At 41.3% G+C, this 20,532-nt stretch overlaps 1 protein-coding gene across 2 annotated transcripts in view; it reads left to right on the top strand.

Annotated features, from left to right (window-relative positions):
* Positions 1–10,902, top strand: part of lrrk1 (leucine-rich repeat kinase 1) — a 90,868-nt gene extending 79,966 nt beyond the window's left edge. For both annotated transcript variants that reach the window (XM_030414873.1, XM_030414874.1), the window contains 3 exons: positions 5,282–5,725; positions 6,285–6,386; positions 8,046–10,902. In XM_030414873.1, the coding sequence (XP_030270733.1) occupies positions 5,282–5,725; positions 6,285–6,386; positions 8,046–8,223 (724 nt within the window). In that variant the 3' untranslated portion in view covers positions 8,224–10,902. The remainder of the gene's footprint in view (positions 1–5,281; positions 5,726–6,284; positions 6,387–8,045) is intronic.
* Positions 10,903–20,532: the final 9,630 nt, after the last annotated feature.

Genomic DNA, 20,532 nt, shown 5'->3' with positions numbered 1-20,532 from the left:
ACATTCTTTCCACAGTGGACTGTAAGTTATCTTATGCCCATCTTCACACAAGTTTCACCTTCAGTGAATACATTCATCTCTAACTCCCACTTTTCTCTTATATCGAGAGCATTCCCCAACACAAGTGGATGTAAACATCGATAGATCTGTGACACAATTTTCATATCCCTTTTCTCTTCCATAACCCTTATAAAAAAACTCCTCTATGGGAGTGGGGTTTCTTTAAGTATGTTTGAATGGCCTCAGTTATAAACAGCATTGAACTGGATTGCGTCCAAAAATGAAAAAATGCCCACTTCTTCTTTACAAATAAGAGTTCCGTAGGCATTTGAGATTCCAAGTGGGCTTGCAGCAGTCCACCAGGTGTAGCCCCAGGTTGAAGATCCCATGTGCCATGCTCACATCATAGCTTGTGGCTTTCACATAGTCCCCTTCCCACTACGACCCAAAAATATGAACTGAGGCCTTGTTAACATTATTTTAGCCATTCTCTCTCATCTGAGTATCACAGATGACTATATTATAACAAAACTGTCCATATTGTTGACATTCCGCTTAATATTGTATTCAGCAGGAGTTATATTACTCATACCCCTTCAGTTATGCTGATCCACCCCCTGCATGATGTCTATAATCTCTGTGGGGGTCAGTAGCTGCAGATTCCTCCTCCGACCAACTAAAAAGCTGGTTATGAATGTTACCATCTCTCTCCTCTCTGCATCTTCGGGTATCCCACACAGCCTGATATTGTTGTCTGTGACTTGAACTCATTGAGTTAGATGTTCTGTTTTTCAACCATGTGTTCATCTGTTGCCTTTCTCTAAGTTTTAGGCTCTATTATTTATGGCTCGAGTAGAGCAAGGTTTTTTATACATCTGCCTTGGGCATGGCGTAACCAGAAGTCTCCTTTACCACTTTGATTGTGTATTTGGGATCATTAACCTATTTGAACACCCAACTGCACCCATGACCCAATCTTTTGGCTGATGATTTTAGGTTTTCCTGAAGACTTTGGAAATAACCCTTCCTCTTTACTTTAGCTGATCAATCAGTTTACTTTCGTTAGAGCACCAGATCCACTGGCAGCAAAACAGCCCCACAGAATAATGCTACCACCACCTGGCTTGACAGTAGGTTAAAGGGTTAAAGGCCTTACCTTCCGTCCTCCATTCATACTGCTGGTCATTGTGGCCACACAACTTATTTTTAGTTTAATCTGACCACAGAGCTTTCCCCCAGAAGGTTTTTCCTTTGTCCATCTGATTAGCAGCAAACATCTGTCAAACTTTAATGCGCTGCATCTGGAGCAAGGCTTCTTTCTTCCACAGCAGCCTTTCAGCTCATGTTGATGCAAAACACACTTAACTGTGGACACTGAATCTTGTCTTCCAGCAGTTTCTAATTCATTGCAGACTTGATTTTTTGGTGGTTTTCTTCCTGATTGTGGCAGTGACACGACTGCCATTCACTTTTTACTCACAAAAAATTGTTTGCACAGTTGATCTTGGGACGTGTAACTGCTTTGAAATGGCTCCCAGTGACTTTCTTGACTTGTTCAAATCAATAATGTGCTCTTTCAGATCAATGCTGGACTTCTTAGACTTTCCCACTGTAGTGTTTGTAGCCGGCAGAGGTGGGAGTAAGTCTCATACGTGCAAGTCATAAGCAAGTCTCAAGTCTTAACCTTCAAGTCTCAAGCAAGTCCCAAGTTACTATGAAAATCAAGCAAGTCAAGTCAAGTCATCGCTATCACTCAAGCAAGTCAAGTCGAGTCATGGCTAAGGTCAAACAAGTCACAAAACGTTTGTATGAATGTATTCTTCATATCTGTAGACACAGTAAACAGAAGAGGGTGGTTAGTCAATAATATGATGTCATTGCATAGTTGATCAATTTTAGAATTTTTTTCAAACCCATGAATACAAGAAAAAGATTAGATTAATATTAACCCTGGAACTGCACCATACTGCACATCGTGACAGCTGAGAATATTACTCTCAGGTATTGTTCCCCCTCCCCCTCTATAAAAGGAGGCTGAAAATCACAGGACATGTCGGTTCTGTCCTGAAATGTGTGTTTCTCTTCTATAAAACACATTCAACATCTTGGATGATGAATGTTCTCACATGAACACGAGCATCGAGAACATTGTTTGTTTACGCAGAGTTTCCTAAAAAGAAGGTTTTTGGACAACTCAGGTTAGCAGTTGCACCTCCGACAAAAAGTGTTGATCCCGAGTGCAACCTAACAGATGGAGAGTAATGGTGGACCACTCCTCAAGCCTTTCTTTTTAGTAAACTCTGTGTACACAAACAATGTTCTCAATGCTCGTGTTCATGTGTAGAGACCCTGGTGATACTACGAGCAAAGTTTCATGTTGTGTCAAGCCTTCTTAGTGTTTTAAAAATAGCGAATTTGATGCTGGCGTAAAAGTGCCCCTGCGCCCCATTGAAAATTAGCTTGCCCAAAAGCTAAACTACGGTAAATCTTAAAAGTAAAAAACAAATATGCTTTTACACAAAGGTTTGACTCATATTCAATCACAAATAAAGCCTCGGTTGCTTTTTGGCGAGAGTCTCACTCTAACTTGTACAAACTGAGATTGATCTAATAAGTAGGACTTTAACCAGCTCAATGAAGCATGTTTAATGCTAACTAAATGTTACAATTTTTGTAATAGTATGTGATGCTCAGTGGTGTCAAACGCAGCACTATGATCTTACAAGACTAGTACAGAGACAAGTCCTTCGTCAGATGCAATTACGATGTCATTTGTAACTTCAACCACTGCTGTTTCAGTGTTGCGATGCACTCTTAAACCTGATTGGAAATCCTCATATTAGCAATTGGTATGTAAAAAGTCACATACCCAATTGCCAACTTTTTTTTTTAAGGATCTTAGAGAAAAGGGGAAGGTTAGATATGGTTCTATCGTTGGTTAAAACCTCTTGATCGGCTTGGTCGGCTTTTTAAGAGCCACTAAGGACTGTGGTATATAGCCTGATAATTTGGACAGATTGGTCTATCTAGTAAAGACATGCCAACTAGACGTAGAACTTCTTTAATCACTTTTGTTAGGATTGGGTCTAACAGACATGTTGATGGTTTATATGAAGAAATTGTTGAAGTCAGCGGGTGAAGGTCAATGGGAGAAAAGCAGACTAAATGTGTCTGGTTTTAAGGTTTCTGTGCTAGAGGCCAAATCTACCATTTGAGGACAGAAGGTGAAGAGTTTTGTCTCTTATAAGTGGGAGTTTATCATTTAAGAAGCATATTAAGTCATTACTGTTATATGCTCCTATGTTATAGGAATACAAGGCTCAATAGAGCGATGACTCTGTCTGCCTGGCTACAGTGTTGAAAAGAAACTTTCCTCTGTCAATGCTACATAATAAGCAGCTCTGGCATCACAGATGACTTTCTTGTTCGTTTTTAGGCTTTCTAGCCAAACGAGATTCTTCCAGCTTGGTGGAATGCCATCCCCTTTCAATTTGTTGGAATGTCTGCCTAATATATGCAAGTTTGGGGTTGTACCATGGAGTTAATCTCCTATGCTATTTTCGAAATGTATTTCAAATGGCATAGAGTCGAGAGCCATTCGCAGAGTGGCTGCACCACTATCAGCAAGATGATCTATCTGGGAGGAACTAGGATTAGTAAAATAATCTTTTGTTATATTGGGACCTGACACCATGCATTCACTCTCATTTTCCTTAAATTTAGCTACAGCACTTTCATTGAGGGACATCTAGAATAAAAAAGCTTTTGCTATTGGCTTGTAGTCCATTAATAGGAATTCAACAGTTATTAAATAATGCTCTGATAAAAGAGAATTCCGTGGGAAAGCTATTACATGTTCACTTTCAATGCCATGTGCTAGAATAAGGTCGAGGGTGTGGTTAACGTTTATGTACACAGTGAATGAAGCCAATCCAATCTAATAATGAGGCAAGGCTGTCATTATCAATGTCCACGCAAAAAATCACCCACGCTAATTACTTAACTGTTTGTTATTAATGTTAAACCTGATAAAAAATTCTGAGGTTGGGGCGCGCAGGTGGTTGAGTGGTTAGAGCGCATGCCACATACGCAGCTGACCCCGGTGCGATTCCGTCGGGGGGTCCTTTGCTGCATGTCACATCCCCTTCGCTCTCCCATATTTCCTATCTGTCTACTGCTTAATAAAGGTGTCTATGCCAGAAAAAATTTTTAAAAGAAAAAAATTCTGAGGTTTCACAGACAAACTCAGAATAAGGACCTGGAGCATGTTACACTATAAAAACAAGGATTGGCTGTTTATTGGCTATTGTTTTCCAGGTCGGGTTAGAAAGACTAAGAGTAAGGCTTTCGAATGAGTTATGAGTTTCAGGTTGAGTTTCGGTTCAGGACTGATTAATAGGCTTGAGTCAAATAGGGCTGCAATGCCACCTCCTCAGCCAGCGTCCCGAGGAATTTGAGGAATCTTATGACTGGGAGGAGTGGATTTATTAAGGCTGACACAATCTTCTTTACACAGCCAGGTTTCAGTAAGATAGAATAAATCAATATTATGATCTCATATCAAACCATTTACTAAAACAGCTTTGGACAGTTAGTGATCTAATTAAGATTGGGTTGGCAACTGCTCTAAAGAAGCACAGAGGAGCTTGTAGGACACCAGACCTGCCTCCTGATCTCTTTGCCATCTCTTCTAATCAGATCAGGTTTTCTCAAGAAAGTCTGCCAATATAATGACATGCAGCTAAACATTGCAAACTACATCAGTTGACAATTTGGTTTCCATAGTGCAGAACTGCATCATCCTGCTAACAGATCTAAAGTGACAACAATGCCTTATTTAGGTTTTAAACTCTTTATTGTGCACTTATTAAAAACAATTTCAAAGATTATATGGGGGCACACACTCCAGGCCATCTATAATTATTCAAATATAGGAGGCCTCATAAGGCTGTCATGTAAGCTTATAGAAGTATACCTGACTGTGAGTGATGTCAACTTGAGCTTCTAAGCAGAGCACAACAGTCTGTGACCCTCCTTGTCTGTGGTCATTTGAAGCATGTTTAATCTTTGTTATCTCAGGTTGGCTAGCTGAAGCCAATTAAAAAGTTGCACACGCACACCGATGATGTAACACACCTCTTTCCTAATGCAATCTTAATCTGCTTGATACTCCCAGCTGTGCTTTTCAACTTGCGCAGGAGTAAAAAAAAACCCAGTTGAATCATTATTGAGTGTCGATATGAGTAGATGTTTCTGACATCGTGTCATTGTTTGGTTTTAGCTGCGGAGACAGTAATCCTCTGCGGGACGTCTTCACTGTGCAGCGTCCTGCAGGGGTTGCCACGGCGACAACTGCTGACCTCAAGACCACAGACCGGGAGGGGAAGCCGGAATACAGTAATGGAGAAGTGACAGTGATCTACAGTGAAGGAGCGGGCACTCAGATCATCCTGCACCAGGATTCACTGACGGACTACTGCTCCATATCATCCAGCAGCTCCCTGGAGCTGCCGGGTTCAGACTGTTCCAGCACCACAGGATGCAGCACAATAGCCAGCCACAGCAGTGTGCCACTTCCTGTGAAGCAGGAGGAGATCAGCCAGTATCAGCAGGCATCGACCAACCATGAGTCTAAACTGGACTGTGCAGAGATGGTGAACTCCAGACCGCCTCAGCTGCAAGCCTTTACTGTCCTGTCAGTGAACGGGACTCTGTGGATCCCCAGGTACTAATGCTGCACACCAACTGAACACAACACTAAACAGCTAAACAACATAAGCTAAGATGAAGAGTTGATGCGGCACTTAGGAACCGTTTCAGAGGAGTGGCTTTGGAGGGGGCTTGAAAAAAGAAGTGGGGTTTTTCAGTTGGATGCTTTCAAAATTCAAAATGTGTCTGTCATTTGTTAGGGAACATTTGAAGTACCATTTAACTGAAAAAAAACAAACCAGCATCGTTAATAGCAAGGCACTGTGGTATCATGAGCACAACAGTTATGGGGTCAAGCTGGTTAATGTAGGTATGACACTGTTGTTTGTTCACTACTATACTAATTCCAAATGTTTCATATATTTGCCTTTTTTTTTCAGTCAGTTGACTCAAAGATGCAGAAACTTAATAACTTTGTAAATTTTAGTTTCATTTTAATGATGTGCACATGTGTATCTAGGTTTGAAATTTAGAGACACATAATGTTACAGATAAAAGGGCATATTCTCATCACATGATCACACTATGTCCGTGTGTGTGTGTGTGTGTGTGTGTGTGTGTGTGTGTGTTGGCAGGCGTGGAGGAGATGTGATGGTCATCGAAATGCAGTCACATGCTGATGAAGTGAGGGGGCGTGTCATCGCTGTCCTCAGTCCACCTGAATGTTCCTCTTTAGGGTGAGTTCATTTCCTAGTAAAAGTGCCATTTGTAAGACAAGTGGATTTTTGAGTTTCATTTCCAACTCGTCAAATAAGGACAATTTGGGATCGGGGCAGACCCGTCCTCCAATGCAACTGCGTCATTCATTTTTGGGGCTTGCAGGACGGGATGAGCCACTCGAGAACGTGTATATATTCACATCCTTTGATGGTCATGGAATCCAGCAGCATTAAACAACTAGATAACTCAACCACAGGCTTGTATAGGAGACCAAGAACGACAAGGAAGGTTTAATATTTCACATACTATTGCGTTCAGCTCGGCCATTAAAAAAAGGAATTAATAGATCAAAAAATTGCTCATTTGTAACAAATGGTAGCCATTTATTACATTAATTAAATTTCTTTATCATATAAGGTCTTTGATTTGTTGCGTTCAGTCTTTGATAGGATTTTCTGTGCTATCTTGTTTTTGTATTTAAATCGGTCACACTATTGGACCACCACACTAACATTTAGAGTCCTTAATGTTCTGAGAGTTCTAAAGTGGGCTTTCTTCCACCTGCATGGAGCCTGTTTTCGGCCACGCGTGAAACCTTTTACCTGGGGGAGTAGAAGCCAACAAGCTATACATTCATTTATTGATGCAGCCCCAATAAAGCTGTGGGAGATCCTTCATCATGTACTTCATGGTCCTTCACTGAGCCTGTAATTAATTCTGTAAAGATGCCAGCAGCTGGTCCTCTGCAGAAAGAACTTCTGTGTGAGCTTCCCCAAAGGGGCCTGGCCTTTGAGCAACAGGCAATAAAAGGGCCACCCAAAACAGAGTCCTTAATAAGCAGTTATTACATGGTGCACCTGTAACATGGGCGACACATGGGGAGGTGCGGCTCAGGTCATGGGAGGGGTCGTCAGGCCTGCAGGGCTTCATTTATATCACATAGCTGCTCCCTTGTTCTTTAGTTGTAATGAGGCACAATGCTGCCTGTCCGTGGTGATTGGACTGCTTCCCACCATTACAAATGTTTTAAACTCTTGAGTTTTATGTTTGAATGTGTCTGGTAGCTCACGTGTCAGCCTGATGTCTCCTCACAGAGCACAGCCTCACCTGTTCTTGTAATCACGAGGCTATATATCACAGAACATCAGGGGAGGATAATGATACGCCCCAGAGAGATGAAACAACAATGGAAGAAGATAATTCAGGGTTGCTGTGCGTGATACATGGGTGGTTGAGCTCTAGATACAGGGTCACCAGAAGCCCTCCTTCCTCCCGGAGTGCTTTATGTCACAGCCTTCATAAATTAGAGTTTAGGGGTTAAAAGTAGATTCTTGAATATTATTCTTTGATCTATTTTACCTGCTTTCCCAGGAGACAGGCTCTGGAATAGACATTTCAGAGCACAGAAGTGCAGGAATCACGTTTTTTTTTTTACCAGTATGTAGACAAATAGTGACTTCTGTGCTTACAGTACATTCATTGTCCTCAGCGGCTTTCCTGGGAGCGCTTCCAAGAACTGGCCGCTAGCTTATAGGAAGCGCTACAGTAATTACCAGCGCACAGAGATGTGTCACCAACTTCAGCTCCTTCCTTGCACTGCATCTCCAACAAGATCGATCTTTTCCATCTCATTCCTCACTACCTTCCCTCGACTCTCATCTCTCTCTTCCTTTCAGGATCCTGAAGGAGGCAGCACTAGTGGCAAAGGACACAGTTGTGTGTGGCTTTCAGAAGGAAAACATGGAGTGGTGCCTGTGTGTCTGGAGGGGCTGGGGCAGCCACGAGCTGGAAGTCTTCTACCAGTCGTACGAAGAGCTGAGTCGCTTGGAGACCAGCATGAGGAAAAGAAGGTAGCTGTTGTGCTGCGACGGCAAGGTGCAGAATTGCAGCTCTGTATGGAGGGTGAGCAGAGGGGAATACACACTGACAGACTGCCAGTGTTCAGAGCTGCTTGGGGCAACAGTCGAGGGGGAGGAGGTCCGCCTCGAGGGCTGAGCCTCAAGTTTTGCACACGTTTACGTCTCCTGACTACATAATTCGGGACCAATAAAAGGCCTGAAAAAATCTGTAATTCCACAGCAGACCTGAAAAGCCCCAAAGCTGAGTCACAGATGAAGGTTGCAAGAACAAAACTTTGATGCTTTAATAAGGACTTCTGCATACAGGTTTGAGTGTGGTTGCATTTTAATATGCAGTGCTTTATGCTATTTGGCCCCTGGCTGCAGTCTGTCAGCCAGTTTGGTATGACTGGGATTCACTCCAGGATAAGGACTGTTGGTGTATTTGACTCCAGCTGTTGCAATCCTTTGTTTATTCTTTATCTATTTTAGTTTTTCTTCATCTATCTATTTCAGTTTGCAACTTTGTGTCCTCTGGAGGTGGACAGGCAGATTTTGAAGTATTGTGGGTGTCAAGATTTAGATTCAATATTAAAAATCAATCAAAACCTGCTTTCAGTTTTGATCACCGAAATCAAAAGCTTGATTTTCGATGCTCAATTTTTTTGTACAGCCAACGGAGAGAAGACAACTTTCACACTTTAACTACAACACAGCTAGCTTACCAGCAGCATGCAGCTGCACTTTTAGACACTTATCCTGTGTGCACCAGGAAGAGGTGTCAGAGATGTTGAGTTAATTTTCTTTTTCAGAGATACTTCATTGATTTGTTTGGGAAGAGGATTTACTTGTGACAGATTTGAGAAACTGAATTTTGTAACAAATACCTGTGAATTTCTATCTTTTGTTGTTTATTGTTGAATCCTTAAAGGGTGGCGTTTCTTTGTGGAACATGGTAAATTTTACTTGAACTTGTCCAACTCTAACCTGCAAATAGCACCAGGACAAGGATACGGTAAAATACCGTTATCTTTTAAAAATGTAAACAGTTGTCAGGGCATAAAACCAATTATGTATCGATGTTTACAAATCTGTTTGTTACTAAATGAAGTGATGTTAGAGTTAAAGGGGAATTCTGGTATTATTAGACCTGGCCTTTTATTTACATGTTTTGTAAATTATTCATACATATGAAAAGTTTTCGAACCAGTCGAGTAGATCGCTTCAGCTAGAAGCTGTGACACGCCTGCAAAGGCTGCATCGTGATCCTTGGAGGCATCCCTGACCACCAAAGTTACATCTACTGAAAGTGCTTGTGTTTTTTGGGGGACCGGAGAGTTGCTGGTTAAAGACCTTCTTGGACCAGTCTACAGAGTGTGGAATGGTAGCTGCAGAGGTGCCGGTTCACCTCCTTAACATTGCCAAGGAGCCCTTGAGCAAATCACTGCACTCCTAATTGGCTCCTTATACGGGGCAGCCCCTCGCTATGACACCTCTCCATTAATGCATGTGTATGGGTCCCGTTTGAGCATGTGTGTGTATTTCGGGCCTGTGTATGTAAAAGAAATAACGAGTGGAAAAAATGACTTTCTCTGCAAGGGGATTAATAAAGTACGTCTTCTTCTTTTGCCACTGACAGGCCATGGTTGTAATTCTAAGTGTCTGAAATTTGGTGTGATAAGTCCTTACAGTTGTTGCCTCATCGAGATTGTCACAAACGGATAAATAGTCGGCCGTGACTTTGGAAATTAATTCTTGCTGGCAGTTCCCCTGTGTAAGATCCGATCTTCAACAACAACTCATGTCTTGCAAGATTTCAGAGCAAGACTTCTATTTCTGTGGGAATTGTTTAGGTGATGTTGTTAGACTCTGAGAATAACAACCTCAGCCTGTCAGTGGCAAAACTCACAGGTTATAGATGGGCCGATGGCACTGACACGTTCACATACATAATATTCCTCCTTGCTTCAGGTGCATTTTCACTCTAAACTTTGTCATATGAATCTGCATGCCGGCTGCAGGCCCCCGTTACCAAAGTGGGCTGTAAGCAACTAACATCTGTGTTCTGTGCAACATTATGCAACAGAGCAGAGGTTCCCAGCTTTTGTATCCAAAGCCTGGTGCTTTTGGCAGGGTCTTACAGATTACATATCATTAACATATTTTTAAATTAAGCTCTTCGGAGGCTTCGGACTCAACAGTGTGCTCCTTGCTCAACTCTGTCCACTAGCATCTGTGTCCCCAGAGAATATAAAATCGTGCAGAGGAAATGAAACATGTTCTTACTAGTAGTAGTTTTTATTTTTCCTGCCATCTGCCTTTCCTCCAGAGGGTTCACATTACCATCAAATGTACAAGGATTCTTTGCATAAAGCATTTGTGGATAAAATAAAAAAAACCTTTCAGTCAGTGAAAAAGCTGGCAGCCACTGTAGGAGACCACGTCTCCCTGCATCGTTTTACATATTTAAATAATTTTATCTTTCCAGCCAAATCATTTGTTAACTTAAGTTTGCCAGTGTGTTTTTCTACAGGGGCCGGTAAAGAACTGTATATTTTCCACAACAGCCTCATAGTGAGGCAGAGGTTATTTGTTTATCGGAAGGTATAATGAAAGTGTATTGCATCGGGAGCGGCGGTTGTGTACATAATCACTATACAATATGGCACCAAATAAAGTTCTTATGATAACTCTGTTTCATTTGTGAATATTGGTTGTCATAATCATTGAGACAGACGGAAACTTCAGTTCACTTCTGTGCACACAAATATGTTTCCCTGGCCACTCTGAGAGAGAGAGACAGAGAGAGTCAGAGAGAGAGAGAGAGAGACTTCTGCTGATGAAGTGATGATGACAGCTGGGATAACAAGACTCCTGCTTGTTAAGAGGAACATAAGAGGCTGCTCCCTGCTCTGAAGTTTTCTGTGGCGGGATTTGAAAGAGCCCTCGTTTGACCTATTTCTTACTGCACACCTGGGTTACTCGTTTTAGAGAGGTAACCCAATGATTTATTATTTCGAATTATTTATTACTCAATTTCTATTAAGTAAGTGAGTGATTAAATAAGTCTTTTTTTTATTGAAGAGGCACAGACTGAGATATCCTGACTTTTAAGTCCCTATTGACCTTTTTTACACAGTGGCCATTTTCCAGGTACAGTCAGGCTGGGAAGCTCAGCTGTAGCACTGCTGTGTTCCAGATTGCAAGCCAGGGAATCTGACAAATTGTTATCCTTTCACTGCTTCCAGATTGATCGGCAACTGAAAGGGGCCCTAATGCAGCAGCATTCTTTAAATTTGTCCTTGTATTTTCTTTTACTTTTTTGTTATGAGTAAAATAAGTGATGTTAACTCCAGATGCACCAAACGCTCTTAACATCCAAATCTGCTCTAACCCAGGCGAGCTGAATGATGAATCCCACCTGGTCATAAAATGGAGGCACATGGCTGATTGTTTGTAATTAGAATAGGTAATGCCCAATAAACACCATATGATGGCAGGTATTGTGCCTTGTGCAAATAGCGATTGGAGAGATGCCGTCAAAATGGGTGGTATTATGAAGAAGATGAAGAAGAAGAAGAATGTCAGCCGCAGTGAACCTGAGGTATTGTTAAATCAAGTAAAACAACATAAACGTGATCTCCCACAGCGTCAGCACTGGTGCTACAGGAACATCAGAAACACAGTAATTCCTCAGCCTCTCTGCGTACTATCTCTGAATGATCCTGTGGCTAAAATTCAGAGTGAACTGAGGACTTGGAGGTGTGGAGGCACAGGATTCGACTCAGTTTAGGCTCCAGGTTATTGCACAAATCCATGAGCAGTGCTCATGGCAATCTGAAACAACTCAGCAGCCATTCATCTGTCTCATCAAACATGCTCTCTGTGTAAGGCCTGTTTTGCCAAAGCAATTAGTAGAAGTAGGTAAGCCATGATTCAGGTGCTGAATGTATGCAATCATCCCAGGATTGACCGATAGTATTTTTAACCACAAAATAAACAATCCAATCATTAAATTTCATTCAGTTCCTCTAAAACATATAGGTTGATGATTTATATTTGATTATATTAAGTATTTTTTTTATGTTCCCATAATTTAAAACATGTTTCTGTGCATAGAATAAACTAATTGTGCACTGTTTAAACGGGATGTTTTTCTCTTTTCTCGGTAGAAGCACTCTCCACGACTCTTACAGTTTTCGTTTATCAAAGAGAAGAGCAAAAGTAATGTCCACAGAACTGTGGCAGGGTACACCAAATACAAACACAGTAAAACAGTATGAAATTGTCCTTTGAGGTCTTTCTCTTCTGATTTAAAATCACTGTCCAAAACTACACCGTGCATCTTTCAGCTGGGAAGTGAAATACACTGGATGTAATCAAATGGTTATGTTAGCTAGGAAGTGGTTGAATGCTAAAGTTAGCTGATGCATGATCAAATATGTAGTTTTACCTCAAAATGTGGCCCAATTTCCGTCCAGATTTTCATTGTCCGATAACTTTTCAGTGATGAAGTGATGACAATTTGTCAGATATGACCTGCAAACTGCAACAGAGCAGCATAACATTATCCCTGCATTCAAGCTTCCTACCCTGCATGTTCCCTCCTGTTGCTTCCTTGCATGTTGTCAGAGGAAAATGGCTGCTTTGTGAATAGGGTCAGTTAAAGGCTAAGTGCACCCAAAAATTCATTATCTACTCACCCTTGTGATGCCAACAGCATCGAGACTCCAAACTGATTTGAAAAGACATTATGTGATATTTTGGGTCTCAGGCTTCTGGAGACTTTGATTACATCGAACAAGCGTGTGGAGCCATTTTAAAACACATATCCATATCTAGTTAAATTGCTTAGAAGAATGCTGCAACGCTGTTTTGCTGTTTTGCTCCAGAAATGTTTTTTGAACTACAATACTTCACCTGACTAAGTAAACTTATGGATTTCTCTGAGTTTTAACATTTTTAGAAACACTTGGAATAGTGTAAGTACACAACTCAACAAAATAGAGCTAAGTTCAACTGTTAATCAGTTGCATGTACATGGGCTTATTAGACTGTTGTCCTGCCTGACTTGAATTTCTCAGTAATCAGTTTCATACAGTACATGTATGTAAACATAACCATTTGGAGTAGATAATAGGAAACATCACTGATGAGTTATTGTCCTCTGAGCTGTTTTCACCTTAAATGATCCAGAATCCTGAAAAGACAAGAAGCTACAGAGGTTTTCCTAGAAGTACCTGTGGGCCCTCCCATAGAGATGATAGAGTTGGTGCCAGAGGTTTGCTCAGCAGTCAACATGGTGGCACTGCAAATATCATGAATGATGCTCTTGTCATTTAAAAAGACTTGGCCTTATGCTCTGTACTGCACTGATATGAATAAATCATGCTCAGTCCTCGGTTGCTCTCATTTAACCTCTGCTCAGGCCAGAGTACCCACCGCCGGCCTGGCCTCACAGCCACTCTACTCCTCACAGTGAAGCAGCTCTGTTCAGGATAACATTCACTCTTATCACTACTGGTAACACTAACACTACAAACTTGATTTGTAATCAGGAGTTTCACATGCCTGCCATGTGCAAAAAACATTTTTGATCTTGTCACATGGATTTATGGTTCAGTTATACTTTTTTCCTGAAAGCATCAGACAGAAGAGAGCAGTAGATAGAGAAAACTTTGTGACAAGATGCCTTGTTGCATCTCTGTTGTCTACAAGAGTTTGAATTTCATCCCAACCAAAATACAATTTTAATGTACTCCAGGGGAATAAAAGAGGCTCAAATTTCAGTCCTCAGTATGGGTCAAGTACAAAAAAAATGCTGGACCACATTTTGACATGATTTCGTTCGAGTAAACCCAGCCTGCCTGGTAAATGTCTACATCTTTTAAATTACACACCTCCACTTTTACTCAGCAGTCTTCAATCCCAAGTAGAGCTATCATTAGTGAACTGACCCTTACCTATTAGTAACATCCATCTTGAGTTATCCGAGCACAAGTGGACAGCTCTCCAACTGTTCACTTCACACCTGTGTGTCTTGATGTGCGTTGTGTTATCAGGTCTCACTTCCCCACTCTATAGGCAAATAAACACAAGGTTTTTTTTACACAAATAAAGAACTTAATGCATAACATTTACTGAATTTACAAGAAGGCCCAAATCATGAAGAATTTATTGTAGACAGGGTTTCACAATGTTTGTTTCTTTGTATTTTTTTGAAGGCAACAACTCACAAAATTGAGTCCAGGGACTTTCTGCACAGATGACAAAGAAGTACAGGAAACTGGTCACTGTTTCCTATTTTTGTAAGATGACTTTGCCAAAACTAAAGTGTTGACTGGGAAGCAGAAGCAGACAGGGCGGTACAATGATGCATATTAGTATGATGCATACTAGATTTCACATACAAGGGCCCTGCAAAATATACCCCAGTAACTTTACTAGGTTACCCAGGAACAGAGTCACAGAGACCCCTGTGACTCTGCCATCCACTGAAAAGAAACACTGGTGAAATTGGGTTCTTAGATCATTTTGTTATAGGTCTCCTGAAAATGTGACTAAATCTGCTGGGTGAAAACCATACTTACAGCAACTAAATATCCACATTCTTCACAGGATGAGCAATGTTAATTTCCTCAGGGATAGCCCTTTCTGTGGTGTCACCATGAAGTCCAAATTTGTATCACAAAACTATTCTGATCCCACAGGCACATAGGTGAAACACAACTGAAACAAAAAGAACACAAAAAATCATTGCATGCATGCTATCTGTACAGTGTTGTTGGGACCCACAGATGAAGTTGTTCATTGTGAATTTCAAAATGGACTTTCTCAACAGAGACCCAGCTTTGACCCAGCTTTAAGCTACTATTGGTTAGGGTGACAGACCCCCTGCTGACCAGATAAACCATCTTCTCTAACCTGGCATCACATGACACAAACACGCACACACATGCACACACACACTCGTTCAGCCTGGACTATATCACACCTACGTGTTAAATCAGTGACCTAATGGTGTGAGCACCACCATTGTTTCTTTGTTTCTCCCCTATCAAAGAAACAAGTCAAAGGTAATCTAATGTAAATTGGATCTTGTCATTTATCAGAATTAATAATTATCCCTGATGATCATTAAGTATTATTGTTGGCCAAATTTAACCCACATTCCCTACTAATGTTGCATAAAGCCTTACAGTGTTATAAAATCTTTCAGTTTTTTGTGTTCAAAATGTTATGAACAACCCAACTGTGCAATCAGAGTTCCAGCGTGACTAAAGGGAGTCAGAGGAGGTCTGATGGGAGAGAGGGTGGGGGAAAATGGTTGGTTGGGTTATGAAATAAACAATCCCCCCTCAAAGCAGGACAAAGCCTCTGTTGTTTACCACAGTTGCTTCCAGTTCAACATCTTAAGGAGATTTGGCTCACTCAAAAGAAAAAAGCTGTGGCACAAACCTGATCACTTCCACATCTCTCTCTCTGTGTGTGTGTGTGTGTGTGTGTGTGTGTGTGTGTGTGTGTGTGTGTGTGTGTGTGTGTGAGAGACCGTCATCTGTGATTTACACCGGCCTTTCAGATTGCTAATTGCGTGAAAGTTACAGATACGGAGGGGGAGGGGCGGTTGCAAAGGCAAAGTCCGTGTGACTGGAAAAGCTGGACGCACGGATCAGAGGTGTGTCGATCTGATGGTGTTCAGTCTGACAGATGAACGGATCAGGCTGACCATCGCAGTGATTTATTTCAAGACAGTAACCACAACAGCACAATAGTGGAAGGAGACAAACACAGAGTTTTTTTTGCCTGGGACAGAAATGTGACGGAGAGTCGGTGGGACAGACAGGATGACAGACGCCTCTCCACGTATAACTGCAGCATTTTTTCCCTCATGTAAGTTGCCAAAGACATCACCAGTTACTATGTTACCGTTGTTTTTTCATGTAACGTTGCTTTGTGGGACATTTCTCTTTAATTTGTTGAACGAAGGATCTGTTTAGTTATCCGACTGTAAACACCATCAGATCGACACGCCCTGGCTTATCCATACACACAGGTACAGCTTGCCTCGGCTGCCCCTCCGATATGGCACCCGGCAGCACATCAGAGCCGCAGCGAAATTTCACCCCTCGCTGCATGTAAAACTTTCACATAGAGGAGGATGCGTAGAATTGCAGCAGGATCCCCGCACTCAAAGGGCAGAGTGAATGGGGTTACTAAGTCACATCACCAGGATCTACAGCAATGACATCAGAATGTAATTCGGACTAGATCAGTGTGGTTGTATGGTATCGAAGGGAGGCAGGATGATTCAAACTGAAGGGGTTTAACTACCAGAAGGCAACATAGCAGATGTAGACACATACCCTGAAGTCCCGCAAGCAAATGGAAACCAAAAGGAGGTAACTAGGTCAGTAGCCACAGTCAAATACCTACAAAGAGTAAGTCAAGTCCTGAAAAGGCAGCTGAATGTTAAGAACAAGGTCCGAGCAATCAACACGCCCTTGCCAGTCTTCAGATACCAGAGAAAAAAGAGGCCACTGATATCAAGACAAGGAGGCTCCTCCAGCGCATGGATGGTTGCACCACAAGTCCAGCATCTAGAGGTTGTACACTTAGCGAGTTAGTGAGCTACACTGAAAGACAGCACAGGAACAGGTCAAAGATGGGCGATATCTCCGAAGGTGGTGGTGAATGACCAAGCCAAGATCCTGTGGGACTTCCAGATACAGACCATCAAACTGGTGATGGCTAACCAACCGGATGTGGTTGTGGTGGACAAACATCCGAAGAAGACAGTGGTAATAAATGTATCAATCCCAAATGACAGCCACATGCAAAATAAGCAACACAAGAAGTTTGACAGCGCTATGGCTGAAACAAGAACTGGAGAACACGTGGAGTGTTAGGGCAATAATGGTCCTGATGGTAATAGGAGCACTTGGGGCTGTGACCTGGAAACTGTGAGAGTGGTCCCAGCAGATCCCAGGAACAACATCCAAGATTTCTGTCCAGAAGATTGCAGTCCTAGGAACAGCTAAGATTATCCAGATGTTCCAAAGTTACAAATACGTAAAATAGTACATTTCTTTTTCACTTGGGATATTAATTCCGTATTAAAATGTCTAAAATGTCTGTCTAACAATTAGTAAACTCTTTGTTTTATATTTTGTTGAGCTATGTACAGAAGCCCTGAGGGGCAAGTTAGAAAATGTTTTGTTAAAATGTCGAGTTGAGTGAAACACTTATTTGTTTTCACGTCAATTAATGTAACCTTTGAATAAAACAAAAAAAAATAGTGTAAAAAATGTTTAGAGGTGTAAAAATGCATGCTTGTTATTGAATACTGCAATTCTAATGCATTTCTTATTTAATCAGTACGTCAATTAACAGCTGAACCGCTTAGATGGATCTAAATCACCATTGAGGTCCATCAGCTCAATTTTGCTTGTTAAATATTCCAGTGAGCGGTCCACATTCGACGTCTGTGTCCAACAATTTCATCCTAGAGGTTTAAGGTGGTCAGGCCTGACGCTAGGATGAAGTGACTGAGGGGGCTGTTAAAAGTTCCGGGGGGGCAATTTCATTTTTTGTTTTCCACAATATACATTTCATTAAATTACAAATGCAATGACAACATAAGGGTACTATTTCGAAATTAAATAATACGTTTATTAATCAGGGCACACAAATGTAGAACAAGCTGAGTGCTAACTACTTTTGGAATCTTTGAACGTTTGATACTAGAATGGATGGGCAATAGGGACCGGAGATGGACACTCTGCTGTGTGCTCTACAGCGATGAGTTGTCCCCTTGAAGCAACTAGTTTACTAGTTTACTAGGTAACTACTAACACAGTAGTGTTAAAGATTTTCTGACAGATTTCAGCATGGAAAACTCAAATCAAATATTCTCTGGTTGTTACTGTGTTCTTGCGGTGGTTGGTTAGTATTATCAGATTCAGAATTCCTTTATTAATCCCATGAACAAGGAAATGTGTGTGTCACAGCAGCCAAAGGACAGTCATTTTACAATAAACAATAATAATGTTAAAAAATGAACAATATAATACATAATATGTACAAATATAAACAGTGTAATTATAAACAGTGTGGCAGTGTATTGTTATTAATAGATAATAAATATGCTTATGAAAATTGCCCAGTTAGTGCAAACCAAAATGAGAAATGGCTTATGTAAAGAGATTTTATTGCACAGTGCCCAAGTGAGGTCTACTGGGAGCAGTGCTGATTGTAGAGTCTGATAGCAGCAGGAAGGAATGACCTGTGATACCTGTGCTTCACACACTTGGGGTTGTATGAGTCTAATAGCCAGCAGTGGTGGTGATACAGCGGACTGCCAGCTGTATTTCCCCCAGAGAAAAATCTGTACTTTTCGGCTCCATCAGGGTAGAGGTTGGAAAAATAGCCTCTCTTAAAAGTGAAGGAAAAACAGCTCACCCCCCTATTTTTTAATGCATTTTTTGTTACATGTAAATGGATACTTAAAGCTGGGATTCGTAATTCTGTTCAGCAGCATATCTTCTTTTATGTTTGTATAAAATCTCTTAACATCCAGACCGCAATCAAAATGCCCAATGATTTAGCGGGAAAAAAATCCATGGACTCTGGTACTGCCAAACAGAGCAAGAAAAGAAAGACAGACTGGAGAGGGCTTCAAACAAAATGATGTTGGATAGCTCATGAGGTGAAACGATAGTCAACATTGGAGTGGCTGTTCAACGATGGCGACGACTGATGGAGTCATATGCCTGAAATGGACGCCATGGTAGCCGTGTCTCTGTTAGTCTCTGCTATTATTACTCTGTATTTTGTAGTCAATCTAGCTAATGTTAGCTCCTTATGTTGTCATATGTATTGGCCCATCATTAGCGTCGTCAGCTTGTAGCTAACGTTAGCTAGCAAGCTATGATAGACTGCTACTGTAACTGGTAAAACTGCTTCCAGCATACTGTGGATCTAATGCATACAGTAGTGTTCACACATGCACTGCTACCCTGGGTTGTTTGGACAATAAGAATTTTTCCCTTCCATTTTCTGCTAATGTATATTTGTTGTTCCTTCAATAAAATGTTCAAATACCAATCGTAGTCTTGAATTCTTACGCTGTTGTGCTGCCTACGTTACTGCTGGTAAAGAATCTCCTGCAATACTGACTACAGTCCTGCTGACCTGCAGTGAACTGGGGCCCAGCATTGAAAGTTTCATCCTGGTTTCACACACAGTATGCATCGTAGAGGAGGTGAAATGTCACAGAGGCCCTGCTATCTCCATGTGTGTCTTAAAAAACTATGCCAAAGCATGTCTATAAAACATCCCTCTAAAGTGTGTTCACACACACACAAACATACATGCAGCATCTTCCAAAAGTAACAGTGTTTTCAGCAGAATGACAAAACTGTTCTTGGTTGGCTGAATTTAAAATCACTTAGTGTGCTCAGTGGTGGCTGTAACACTGTTTGACGGATTCCACACTTATTATCTGTCCCATCAGTCCAGTGTCAGCTGGAATTGGCCCCAGCCCCCAGCGACCCTTGCAGGATAAGCAGGTACATATAATAGATGAGGAGAAAATGAATTGCAACTGCTAGTCAGGTGCTCAAGAATGAAATTCTCAAGCTCAACACATGAATGTGTTTTATGATTTTGAAATTAAATAATAGTTATTATCCTAGCTAGGATTTCCCAGCCTGGCACTTAAAATACACAGTGAGCCGAAAAATATAAGCTGCTTGGCATAACAACTGTATGCATTACAGCAGTCCTGTGAAATAAATATTGCTCTGGTTAAACTTCGTTACCAGAAACTGAATGGGCTCGTAATGTTTGTGAGTCTGTTTGTATGTGGGATCATTGCAAAATGTCATCCTAGAGACATGCTGTAGTGGGAACTAGCACGGAAGCAGTTTTGAATATTTTTCCAGGTGTTTTTATTTCTGTCAGTCCATCAACAGATTTTGTCAACACAATAGCATCACAAGTGGTCAAAATGCAGTCCCAAAACTTTACAAGACTGCAGTTGAAAACATAACTAAGGCTCAGTTGAAGATGGCTATGGTCCAAATAAGGGGACTGGAAAGTACTAGGGAGATTTGGTGGCTGTAAATGTTTTGCTTTCAGTCTATAATATGTGTTCAGCTTCTTCATATTTGTCTAATTTTACATTTTGTTCGTTGTTAATAAAATATTCTGGACTGCTGCCAGCAGACATTTGCGATTGGTCATTCGCTGCAAACAACTTCACTTACATGTGAACGTGCTCATTGCTAGATGTGGAAAACCTGGGTTGTCTCATCAAGTTGATAAC

The sequence above is a fragment of the Sparus aurata genome, chromosome 4, assembly GCF_900880675.1.
Source record: "Sparus aurata chromosome 4, fSpaAur1.1, whole genome shotgun sequence".
NCBI classification, from domain to species: domain Eukaryota; kingdom Metazoa; phylum Chordata; class Actinopteri; order Spariformes; family Sparidae; genus Sparus; species Sparus aurata.
This window is presented reverse-complemented; position numbering and strand designations above follow the sequence as displayed.